This window comes from Ictidomys tridecemlineatus, unplaced genomic scaffold (assembly GCF_052094955.1).
Source record: "Ictidomys tridecemlineatus isolate mIctTri1 unplaced genomic scaffold, mIctTri1.hap1 Scaffold_164, whole genome shotgun sequence".
NCBI lineage: Eukaryota > Metazoa > Chordata > Mammalia > Rodentia > Sciuridae > Ictidomys > Ictidomys tridecemlineatus.
Window position 1 is genome coordinate 347,539 of NW_027521436.1, and position 12,246 is coordinate 359,784.

Genomic DNA, 12,246 nt, shown 5'->3' on the forward strand with positions numbered 1-12,246 from the left:
AACACTATTCTCTGGCACATCATTTACAATAGATGAGGTTCTTCCTGGTAACAGCAGCGGTAGGCCTACTGAATGCTCCTAGGCAAGTGCCTTCACAAATTTCCAATGGTATATGTTATTATGCTGCCAATTATTTGTTTCAGATATGTTTTTCTTGTCTCATTTAGATTGTACTCTGACATTAGGAACCCTTCATATCTTAGAATTTTATGTCCCCTCAACCCAAACTGGTCACATTTATCTTTAACAATTACTCAACCCTTACCCCGTAAGAATTCCCTTTGAGGTATTAAAGAATAATTCACTTGAGATTATTTATCTCCATGCCAACAATCACCACCACATTCTATCCTGTTCCTTTTCTGAAGGTTTTTAATATAACCTTATATTAAACATGTTAAACATCAATGCCACATATTTAAATGCTATGAGTAAAAGTGAATGCTGATTCATCCACTAATTGTATGTATCCTGGTAGAAAGAACTACCACTACCTTATTGTGGCCAGTTGAGAAATTTTCTTCTCATTATCCACCAGACTAGTTAATATGTCTTTAAGGCAATAAGTTTAAAAAATAATACTGATAAATCAAAATATTGAAAACTCTACAAACTAAGCAGCTAGTTCTTCAGTAACTGGAAGCACTGACTATGCATATAAAAGTATATCTGATTATGAGTCAAAGTAAATATCAAGAAGGTAATATGCAATTAGATCATTTTGCTCTTCTGATTTTTCCACCAATGAATTATCATTAATTTCTATTCTACAATAAGAAAAAATCTAAAACATACCATATTCTATAATAAGAAAAAATTAAAACTAGTTTTAAAAGATCTACTTAAATATTCCAGTATCATGTAACCAAACAACTACTCTCCACACAAGTATGTTTTTATTCAACAAACACATTCAGGGGTACATTCCTGGAGTTGAGGATGCATGCTGCTGAGAGGTGGACCTTAAATGCCTTGTTCTCATAGCTTATTTCCTCTCAGTACTATTTATATATGGGGGCTTAATAGTTAATATATGTGTTTAGGTTAATAGTGTAGTATATTTATAATATTATTGGAACCATGAGTTTATCCATCAAATCATTTGTTAACTCTCTCATACATTCTAGGCATTTCCCTAGTCACTGATGTAACAGTAGTGAACAAAATAACTAATTTTCTGCTCCTGTTGGAAATTGTGTTTGAGGTTGGGTCAGAGCAGTCAAGTAGATAAACAAATGTAAGGCAAGTGGTAAGAGAAGTCTAAAGTGGTAAGGCAAGTCTGAAGAGAAAGAAAGGCAGGGTAATGGGCTTGATAGTCATGACAAGAGGCTATATTTTGTGTAGGATGGCCAGGAAAAGTCTTTATCACATGAAATGCCACTGTTACAGAGACATGATAAAGTGAGGGGGTAGTTAGCTAGTTAGATGATTTGGGCAGTTAAGGTTGAGGCAAAGTTGCAAGTGTAAATGCTCTGAAGCAGGGGTGGGATTGGTGTATTTAAATGGAACTAACAGACAAGAGAAGAATGTTAGGAAATGGGGAGAAGATGAGAGGAGTCACATTGAATAAGAACAGTCCATAATAAGGCAGGGCAATCCATAATAAAGTCATGGCTTTTTTTTTTTCCTGATACCAGAGATTGAACCCCCAGGGGCACTTAAACACTGAGCAACACCCACAGTCCTTTTTAAAATATTTTATTTAGAGATAGGGTCTCACTGAGTTTCTTAGGGACTCACTACATTTCTGAGGCTGGCTTTGAACTCAGGATCCTCCTGACAGCCTCCTGAGCTGCTGGGATTACAGATGAGTACGACCAGGCCTGGCTAAAGTCATTGCCTTTTATTTGGAAATGGGAAGCTATAGGAAGATTTTGAGCAGAGAGACACAATCAAATTTATATTGAAGAATATCACTCTAGTTGCCATCAGGACAATAGATATTGGGGAAAATGAGGGCAGAAGCAAGGACAGAAGAAGGCTATGGGAATCATTCAGTTGACTTATGATGTGGGTTTGGCCTGTATATTGGCTTAGCAGATGCAGAGGAGTGGTCAGATTCTGGGCATGTTTCAAATGCTTATTTGGAAAGAAGGAAGTCAGAAAAATAAATAAATAAAATGCTTTATAATTTATATCAAATTCTAGAAAATGCAAAACAATCTATGATGACAGGAGATGTTTGGAGACAGCCCAGAAAAGGAGAGGGGAGGGATTACAAAGAAGGATGAAATACTTTTTTGATTTTGGTGATAGTCTCATGGGTATATTCATGTCAAAACTTATCAAATCGTACACCTTAAATGTGCAATTTATTGTAGGTCAACTATATCTCAATAAAATTATAAAAATAAAGACATAATATTGTCTAATGGACTGGAGTTGGAATGTGAGAGAAAAGAGATCAAAGGTGGTTTGTAAGTTTTGGGCTTTGAGCACCTGGATAATGGGAATTAAATTGTCATTCTTATTTCTGAGATAGGGAAGACTGAAAGCAGATTTTGAGAGAAAAATGAGTTCAGTTTTCAACATGTTGTTAGAGATGCCTACTAGATACATTTTATAACATAATAAATACATGGTAGAAAAGAAATGAAGAATGACTCAGATAGACAGTTTCTCTGTATGATCCACTGGTTCTCCAGAAAGTGCAGAAGTACACTGGACCAATGGGGACCTCTCATGGCCCCTGTAGACAAATGTTTGTGCACACCTTTTTTTCCCATCGTTTTCTTTATTTAACATTATGAACATGGTGGAATACATTCTTTTTTCTAAGTTTTAAAGATTCAGTTAATTTGGAGAAACAACTGATGGGTTCATTGTTGGAGGTTGATGAATAACCTTAGCAGAGACTATAGTAACAAGCCCTTGGTCACAGACAAACGAGAATGGCTCCACCCAGGATGGGAGCATTGCAGACACTCTTCCTTGGGCTGGCTAGCTTGTGCCTTTCCCCCCTTAACTGTACATATCAGTAATTCAGCTATATTATGATTTAAATCAGATTTTGCTCCTCTTGTCAGAAAGTACAATTGCTTGTTAGTTGATAGGTTGTGATGAAAAGGAGTCTACTCCTTGGGCTTGATACTTAGCTCCATTACTCACTGGATGTGTGACTGCCTCAATTTACTCTAAAATAAGGATTGGAATAGGACCTACTACTACTGTAAGGTACTGTTGTTATGAAGATTAAATGAATTGATATGTATAAAACCTTCAGAATAACAACTGGACATAAAGAAAGCATTCAAGAAATGTTAGCTACTAGCTTTCTTCTCTGACAATCGGTTTTGTCAGTTGGTTCCCACTAAGTTGTGGACTTTTTTGGACCAGGACCAGATATCTTGTCTTTTGATTTTCATTCACTCCCACACCATGCTAGGGCTTTGTCCAGCGTCTGGCATGAATGGTAGCACAAAATGAGAGTTAAAAATATGCTTTTGAATTAAATAATTTCTTCCCTTACGGATAAAGATAAGAATCTCAAGATCTTAGCCTGAAGACTAATGTCCATCTCTCTGCCCCCACCTGTCCCCGCCTTAAAAAAAAGCAGGCCACTGTCTCCAGTTTACACCCTCACTCACAGTTCCATTCACCTTCCCCTTTCCTAATCAGAGGGATCTTGGGGTGGGGCTTCAAGGAACCTCTAGGAGTTTGAAGGGGAGGGAGCCTGGAACCATAGACTAGCTGTGACAAGTCAGGGGTGGGATTTGGTAGTTCAGAAAAGGAGGTACCAGACCAGGAATGGGGATGGGAGTGATGGTGGAGTGGGCTAGTTCAGGATGAACCAGAAATGAGACGTTGAGGAAAGCCAGAAAGGACCAGTTGGCAGGGGGGGGGATGGGTGGGTGACTACTAGAATCATGTGGAGGGTCGCTTGTGAGGGCACAGAAGCAAAGGCAGGTGATTGGACGAGAAGGAGAGTCCTAGTTGCCAAGGCAGCGACTAGAGGAGAAGGTCTTCAGTTGAGGAGAAGGTCTGGACTAGAGAAGGACGGAGCTCCAGCTCCGTGTGTTCTCCAGTAGAGTCTGTGGACCGACCCCCAGATATCCCTGCTGAAGTGTCACCCGGGAAAGGCTTAAGCCTTCCCGGGCGCCACCCCTCTGCGCTTGGCTACCCACACGCCCCCTGAGCCCCACCTCCTACGCGCCCACAGACGCCCGCCGCAGCCTACTTCACCGGCTCACCCAGGTGACCACAACATGGCTGTGGCGCAGGTGCTGGTCTTCTGGCTGTTCATGGTGCTCTTCTGGCTGTTCGTGCTGCGGCCGAACTGGCGAGTGCCGGGCCAACCGGACCCAAACACCGGCCAGCGCTGGTCGAAACACAAACTCTGTGCAGACGACAAATGCAGCAGTGAGTGCGCAGGCGGGTGGGCAGCCCAGGGTCTCCACTGTGGCTCTTTGGGGCCGCATGGGGCTCCGATCTCCCGGTCCCCAGCCCCGAGGGCTGGGTGAGGGGGGTCGCAGGATGACGGGTGGGGAGCAGGAGTGACAGAGCCTCGGGACCCTGCGTGTGTCCCCTCTGGCTCTGCTGGCGCCCCAGCCAGCCTGCTCGGGTTGTGGGGGGCTTCGACTCCCACTTGTTGCCAGCGTTTTATTTTTCTCTACTTACTGAGGCGGGGGTTGGGAAACACGATTCCCCAGGGACAGCTCTCAGTTTATTCCCTTCCAGGATTCGACTAGGATCTCAGTGGGTGATGGGGTTGTGCCCACGCTGTAGCAGAGCGCTTTTCTGCCCCCTCTACAGGGACCTGGGCCGGTGCAGTATCAGGGCAGATGCTCTCCAGGGCTCGGTGGCCCTAATTCCCGCGGCAGGTTGATGGTGGGGCTCCTTGGGAAAGGCTCACTGGCCCCTTTGTCCTTTTGCTGCACTGGGGATTGGGCTGGTTTTGCCTTTTAACAGGGACTAGAGTTTAGGCTTGGGAAGAGCACCGAGTCCAGGCACGCAATGTGTTCCGAGGTCTCGGCCCTGACTCTGCTTCAATCCTGTCATTTCTGTGCATAGAAGCCTCCCTTGATATTTGAGGTAGGGTAGCAGGTGGGCCAATAATCTTTTGCTTTTGAAAGAGGCCAAGGATCTGCACCAGCCACCTGGGAACTGCAGCCTCTTCTGTGCGCAGGAATCGGACAGAATTGCTTCCCAGTCCTGGATTGGAGGTGGGCAGTGGGGAGGATGTAGCCATTCAGATTCAGATGAAGAGGTTTGTTGCAATAACAATAATAAATACTCCAAGATTTTTATAAGCCAATTCAGTTTTAGACTCAGTCACTAGTGTTGTTGGAACCTCTTTCCTCTATATATTTACTGGCCCAGAATACTTCTTATGGACTCCCGCTTGGTTTCTAGTAACCTTGCAACTTGATGACCGTGTTGTCCATAAATTGTAAGCAGTACATATTTTAAAATATTCATGCTAAAAAGGCCAAGAAGTTTACCATTGAGCTCTTTATGCCTAAATTGGTGTTACCAAAACCAAATTTTGTAATTTGAATTGTTTGTTCCACTCCAATAAAGAAAAAAGATGTCTCCAATATATGTTAAGAAATTCCTAGAGGTAACCCTAAGGCTGGAATAAATAAACACTCAGAGAAGCAAAGCAGCTGCCATGATATTTTCTTTCATTTTTGCTATTCTTTGCTATTGAGCGCTATCCTACGTGGGATACCTGGACAATCTCATCACTGATGCTTCGTCAGTACTAAGACATGGTGTTGGTTAGGTTCAGTGGGGTAACATAACTTGAGAAATGGCCTGTGTCCAAACAGATGTGACCAAAAACAACAGGTGGGTCTGTGTTGTGTTGTAGGAAGTAGTGAGGTGTGTATGTAAGGTGTCCTTGTGTGCCTTCCAAATAAGTGCTCCAAAAAAAAAAAAACTTAATAGGTGCTCCATAGTATGCATTATGTTGTCACCTAATATATTACTGATTTATAAATCCTCTATGACCTAAGGGGGAACAAGAGAAACATTGCCATTTCCACTTGTGATGAGAATTCCCCACCTTAAAGTGTCTCTCACCTTCAACTTGGCCTCTTAATTATATATGAATTAGGATGCTGACAGTTCTGAAAATAGTCCTATTTTAGCTTCAAAAAAACAAGTTACCCTCTCCAAATCTGTGTTTGTTCCTCAGACATATATTTTTATAAAACAAACATTCTTGTGTATTTTACTGCTAATTGGCTTTTAGAAAAAGTGTTATTTCAATTTCTTTGTGCTTTTTACATACATCTATTGTCCATTTCATCTTAAATCAGAAACTGTCTATTTGGTCAACCAAAAGAAAAATGTTGCTTCTACCAGTTTCTAGATCAATTGTGATCCTAGTCCTGCATTTTAAGCATGAAGGTATTGCCTGACCTTTTCTCATGGTTAAACTTGTTCCTTGTCAGATAGGATACCCACTTTTGATTTTGTTTATTAAAAAAAATACGAATGAGGATGTTTTGAAACAATCTTAATGTTGGATATAGTCAACAATATTTGCTCAGAGAAAATATATTTCCTGGTTATTTACCCAGATCCTGAACTCAGAGACAGCAACTCTGCTGCAAATGAAATTGACAGTGTTTACGGCTGCATGGTAGCACTTGCAGCCACTTAAAGGTAATGTCTTTTAGCAGTTAGTTCAAGTTAATTAACCCCTTGGGGGTTCCTGGATATTCTAACCTCTTCCCTATTACCTCTGCATGAAGCCATACTTAAGCCTGTCCATGTCTACACTTGGATTTACATATTTGCAAAATGAAGCTTTCTATGATTATGAAACAGAAAAAAATTGAGGCCTGCAAGAACCAAGAGTTTCACTGAAACCAGCTATGGTTGGTGGTAGCCACTTTGCTTTTTATTTCTCAGCACAGAGAAAAATAGAGAAGCTTCCTTTTCCCTCGTCTAATTGCAGGGAATATTGTATTGTATAGCAATAAAATCTAAGGATTTTAGATACTTTGAGCAGGTGAATTAAAAGTGATTCCAGAGAGTACTGGAAAAACTTGATTTTTGTTCATAGTGGGATTCATATTTCCTGATGAGTCAATATGGACTGTGAAAAATCAAATCCTAATGTTTGTTTTTTCTTTTTTCAATGTTCATATACAGTCTTAATGTATCGAGGTGAAGCTGTTGAAGATTTCACAGGACCAGATTGTCGTTTTGTAAATTTTAAAAAAGGTGACCCTGTATTTGTCTACTATAAACTTGCAGAGGTATCACCAGAACTTTGGGCCGGAAGTGTAAGTAAAAGTTTGACAGGTGTTATATTCTTACTTTTGATGGGTAGCAGTGTAGATTTAAATGACTGATTTCTTGGGGTCTTTGTAGAGTTAACCTGACCTCTTTGCCAGGCCCTGTGCTCCTAACACACCTTAGGCCTGGCACAGCATAGAAAGTCAGGAGACTTTCTGAAACAAAACTGAACTGGTTGTGGTTGCTACCCCTCACATCAAGTTCCAGAAGGCTCTACACATCATAAAGGTCGTCATGGTGAAAACCTGACAATTCTTAGCTTTGCTGCTTCAAAAGTGAAGGATTCATGGACATTAGAGTTAATCCTGTAAATTAAGTCTGAGATAGTAACTCAGGCATGCATATTTAAAGTTGATTTTTTTGTGTATTTTACCTAATCATTTGTGCTGTTTTTACTCTAAAAAAGCAGAATACTATGTTCATTGTGTGCTTTTTTCCCCCCTTTTTTTCTTTTTTGCAACTTCTGGGTCATCCATTTCCTGCTTTTCCTATATTCTATGCCTGAAGGTTCCCCCAGGGGTTCTACTTCCAGCCAGTTGTATGGATCTTCTGATGAAAGACATGACATTGTTTATATCATGCTTTGATATTTTAAATGGGGAGATTCACTAGGAGTGTCCTCCTAGTGGCTTATGAGTATTGTCCTTTTCATTTAAAAAAATGTGATATGTGGATTGTTTACGTAAAATAGTAGCAAGGGTCTTTGATGACTGTAGGAATGTTCCAGTTTAGAGACATTCCGGGTTGCATCCTTGAAAGTTCTCACCGTAAATAAAACACCACACAGCAGAAAATAAGACAGAAAATAAGAGTAATCCCTATGGAAAACTAGTTTCATTTTGTTGCCATTTCTGACTCTTAGGGAATGATCTTGAAACATGGTGCCTCTAGGTACAAACTTTATATTTAGACAGAGTCCCAGTTGCAGTACTCCATATAAAGAACCATCTATTGTTTCTTTCAAGTATACCAAATAGGATTGGTAACCTTTAAACTTGGAACTGTTTTTCCATGTACCTAAGTGGCATTTTTCATGTAGTAGTCGTCTTTCTTTCCTTCTTTGAGCTTTTGGATAAATGGGCTTGATTTGCATTGTCTCCTCTCACATTGTAGCCTGTTAACTCTGTTCATCCCTAGGACTCTTGCCATTCTGGGTGGCAGCACTCATCCTGTCTTCCTGAGGAGCCCTGCTTTCAGCACCTGACCAGAAAGGATCTTTGCCGACTGATGAGTGTTTGGGTGGCACCTTGTTTGCATTGCTCCTCTGGCATTCATTTGTCTTCTTTGCCTTCAGTCAGGTTGTGTTTTATCTTAGCTCCATATAAAATGAAAAACTCAGTTAGGAAAGGACCCCTGTCTAATCCATCTTCCTTTCGAATATTTCCTTTCAGGGCAGTGGCACTTAAGTACATTTGTTCTGATAGTAGCTTATGCAGAATTTGTTCTCTTGTGGCAGTTCTTGGCTCCCCACCCACAAATCAAATCAATAGCACCTTGGCAGGGATGATGTATGGAAGCAAAATTAGATATAAAAATTATTTCCAGTCATGAGCCTCCATGATTCTGCATCATTTTTTTTTTCATATCACAAGAAATGGGATACCACCCAGTGTGTAATTATGGAGCTTTATATAATCTATGGTCTCATTTGACACAGATTAAGAAGAGATAAATGTGTTCCCTTTCTCCATACATCTCTGGTTTCTTTCCCTTTTCCAAATTTAACCTTAATAGAATTTTCATCAGAAGGGAAAAGTGTATTTCCCCTCAGACTCACCTCTCATGTTATAAGTGTTATACTTAAGAAATTAAAAACTCTTTAGTTTTCAAAATGATTCTCCTTTTGAGTTTTCAGTTTTCATTCTGCAATGTTGTTGGTTTTCTAGAGTCTCAGACTTTATCTGCTCCGTCTTATCTAATCTTCATGGCAGTATTCTACCACTAATACTGGTTCTCAGATGGTTTCTAGATATAACAAGAACATTCATGAATGGGGATATTTTAGAGGTAGTGATAAGATGCCTTTTTTAATTTTCTTTTTTGGGCATTTGATTTGCCTATCAGTTTCCTTTAATTATTGGCAAGAATCTTCTGTTCCTTTTAGTCAGTAGTTAGTAATAGGAGTGTCTTTCTCAAGGGGAACTTTATATACCTTTTGTACACTTTATGTAACTTCATATAATTTAAATGTTGGTGCTGAAAATAAATGGGGTTCTTTTCTGCAGAGGATTTATTTTGGGTGAAACTGAAGCTTGATATGTGGTTTCATATGCATTATATTGTAATTTTATTTTCTTCCCTGCTGAGTGCCATTGTCAAGTAGGAATGACGCTTCAAATTTTCCTTGCCAGCGTACCCCATGTTAAATGGATTTTGCTGTTGACATTGCATGTAAGATGACCTTGCTCAAGGACCAAGGCGGATCCTGGTTTAGAGCTGATCAGGTTTGAGGAAGTGTCCCACTCCTTAGGGTGTTTCCGGTTTAAGACAAAAGGAGTTTTAGAGAAGTTGGAGGTTGAAGATTATTGCTGCTGGGAGTAGGGCGTGCCTGCAGCCTGAGTTCTCCTGGAGAAAAAGTTTTTAGGAGGTGAATTGTTTGGGAGATTGGATTGCCCCTGAACCTGTGTGGAGGCGGTGTGAGTCGGGAATAAAGAATTGCTGTTTGAATCTACAAGGCTATGAGTGCCTCCTGATTCTGTGCCCAGCCAAGACTGCAGCATTAATTTTCTCCCCCCTTCTGATTAATTAAACAACAAGCAATGTGGCTAAAGGACCGTGCCTGGTAGGTTGTCCAATTCAACATATGGTTCTTACCTGTCATGGGAGAACTGACCTTTAGACGTCAGTTTCCTGTCTTGGGTTGAATCCACTGCAACCAGATCAACCCGTCACTGACTACCGGTCCAGCATTCAGCCATGCTTGTGGATAGGCCTTAAGCACCAGTGTGTGTGGGGGGGTGAGGTTCTTGCCTCACCTCTGTTGGCCCCCAAATTTTAGACCATCACTAGTAGAAGGGAGGAGGATACAGAAATGCCACGACACCAAGCCAATTGACGGCTCCTTTGGAAAAATTATGTCACTGGTGACACCATCAGCAAAGATGCCAGCATTACCACAATTAACATGGGGTGCGCTGGCAAGGAAATTGCATCACTGGTGACACCATCAGCAAGGATATGCCAGCAGTACCACAATTCGCTGTACCAGATGATAGTTCACAATGCATGCAACTCATATATAGTCCAAGCAAGTTCTGCAAGCAGTTCAAATCGGAGGAATCTATCAATATGTCCATTTCCTCCCAAAGTAAATCAAGTCCTTGATTGAGCATTACTTGTTGAGTTATATTCATTGATGCATCAGTTTATACAGTTTACTGTGATAGCTATCATAGAAGCTGTAGTTTGGTTTTCTTAGTCTTCACTGGCACTGGGATGGAGATGGGAATTCTGGCAATGATGTTAAAGAGACATTATCCTGAACAGAATTATTAAATATAATGAAAAGGAAAAGTGAAAGTAAACAAACAGATCTGTTAATCACCTTTAAAAACAATAGTAAGCAAACAGATCTGTTAACCACCTTTGAAAACAATCATTAACAGCTGTTTACCTAATTTAGATTAAACCACTTAAATCACGTGAATAAAAAAAAAGAAAATTCGGATCCATTTTTTCATGAGCGCTCCTCATATAAAAATATGGACATACACACATACTGACATGCAACACAAAACAGTGCACTCATAACATACAACACATAAGACAATAACAGCCTTGTAGCTTTACCTAGGTAAAATCTCCATTGCAATGTTTAAAAACTCCACAGTCAAAAAATAAAACACAGTCAAAAAACAAAGCTGATCAGAAAAACATTAACCTAGGTTTGTATGAGCTCAAAAAATAAAATAGAACTTTATGATGTGGGAAAAATGCAATAATAAAATAGATATTGAAAAAAGGCACCGTGGTTAATCACTGTCGCAGATGTAAGAATAGCCAGGCTGGAGCTCTGGATATCAGCTGTTATGGATTTGAGTCAAATTATCTTCTTTTTGGTCTGTAGAAATTGTTTTAGTTAGTGTCTCTGGAATCTAAATCGGCTGCTGTTCTCGCTGTGGAAACACAAAAACAGAACCCCGACTCCAGACAAACACTGGGTCAGGAGCTTTCCAATGTCCTGTTAGAATATCTTTCCAAAGTACCTTAGGCTTATGTACATTTTTTGGATACATATGTCTTTCCGCAGCATTAAGTCCTGATGAATCCAAATTTAAAAAGTTTAGAGTAAAAAAAGGGTTATTTTAAGTTTATCTTTGGGGGATATATACCCCTTTAAGATCCTTTTAAATTTAAGTCTTTCAAAAGCATTTTGCCTTAGTTTTTAGAATTACTTTAGTCCTTTTAATTTTTAGATGTGGTTTGAAACCATAGTTGTCTTAGCCCTTTGTATTTTCTATCTGATATACCTTTACTTGACATTTTTAACCATTTTCTATCTTATTTCTATCTTCTAGTTTTCTTCTAAGGTTTTTATATTTACCCTTAGTTGCTTTCTTCTCTCCTAGTTTTCTTTCGTTTCCTATTTTGTGGGTATAAAATTCTTGTCTTTCTACATCTTTTTATCTTCCTATATCTTTATCTTTCTACATCTTCTCTCTTTTTTTTTTACCTTTTTGTACTTCTTTTTTTGAAGTTTTCCACTTCAAATTTTTAATCTTCTTTATCTAAATCTTTTATCTTTTTATCTTCCCATTTTCATGGGTTATATTTTTTTTTACTCCATCATGAAGGCATCTTAACCACCTTCAATTTAACCTTTTAAAGCTTTTTGCAATGTACTTAGACATTTTACAACATTTTACTTTACCAAACAAAGATTATCTCATCTCCCTCTTTTTAGTTTAATAAGTACATTTTAATAGTTTGATGAGTAAAGCAATCTTTTTTCCCGCCATGAAGGTATCTCAACAACCTTCAATTTAACCTTTTAAA

At 39.6% G+C, this 12,246-nt stretch overlaps 1 protein-coding gene across 1 annotated transcript in view; it reads left to right on the forward strand.

Annotated features, from left to right (window-relative positions):
* Window positions 1–12,246, forward strand: part of LOC144372805 (transport and Golgi organization protein 1 homolog) — a 173,988-nt gene that overhangs the window by 119,103 nt on the left and 42,639 nt on the right. The window contains exon 9 of the mRNA XM_078036047.1: window positions 7,105–7,238. Coding sequence (XP_077892173.1) covers window positions 7,110–7,238 — 129 coding nt within the window. The 5' untranslated portion in view covers window positions 7,105–7,109. The remainder of the gene's footprint in view (window positions 1–7,104; window positions 7,239–12,246) is intronic.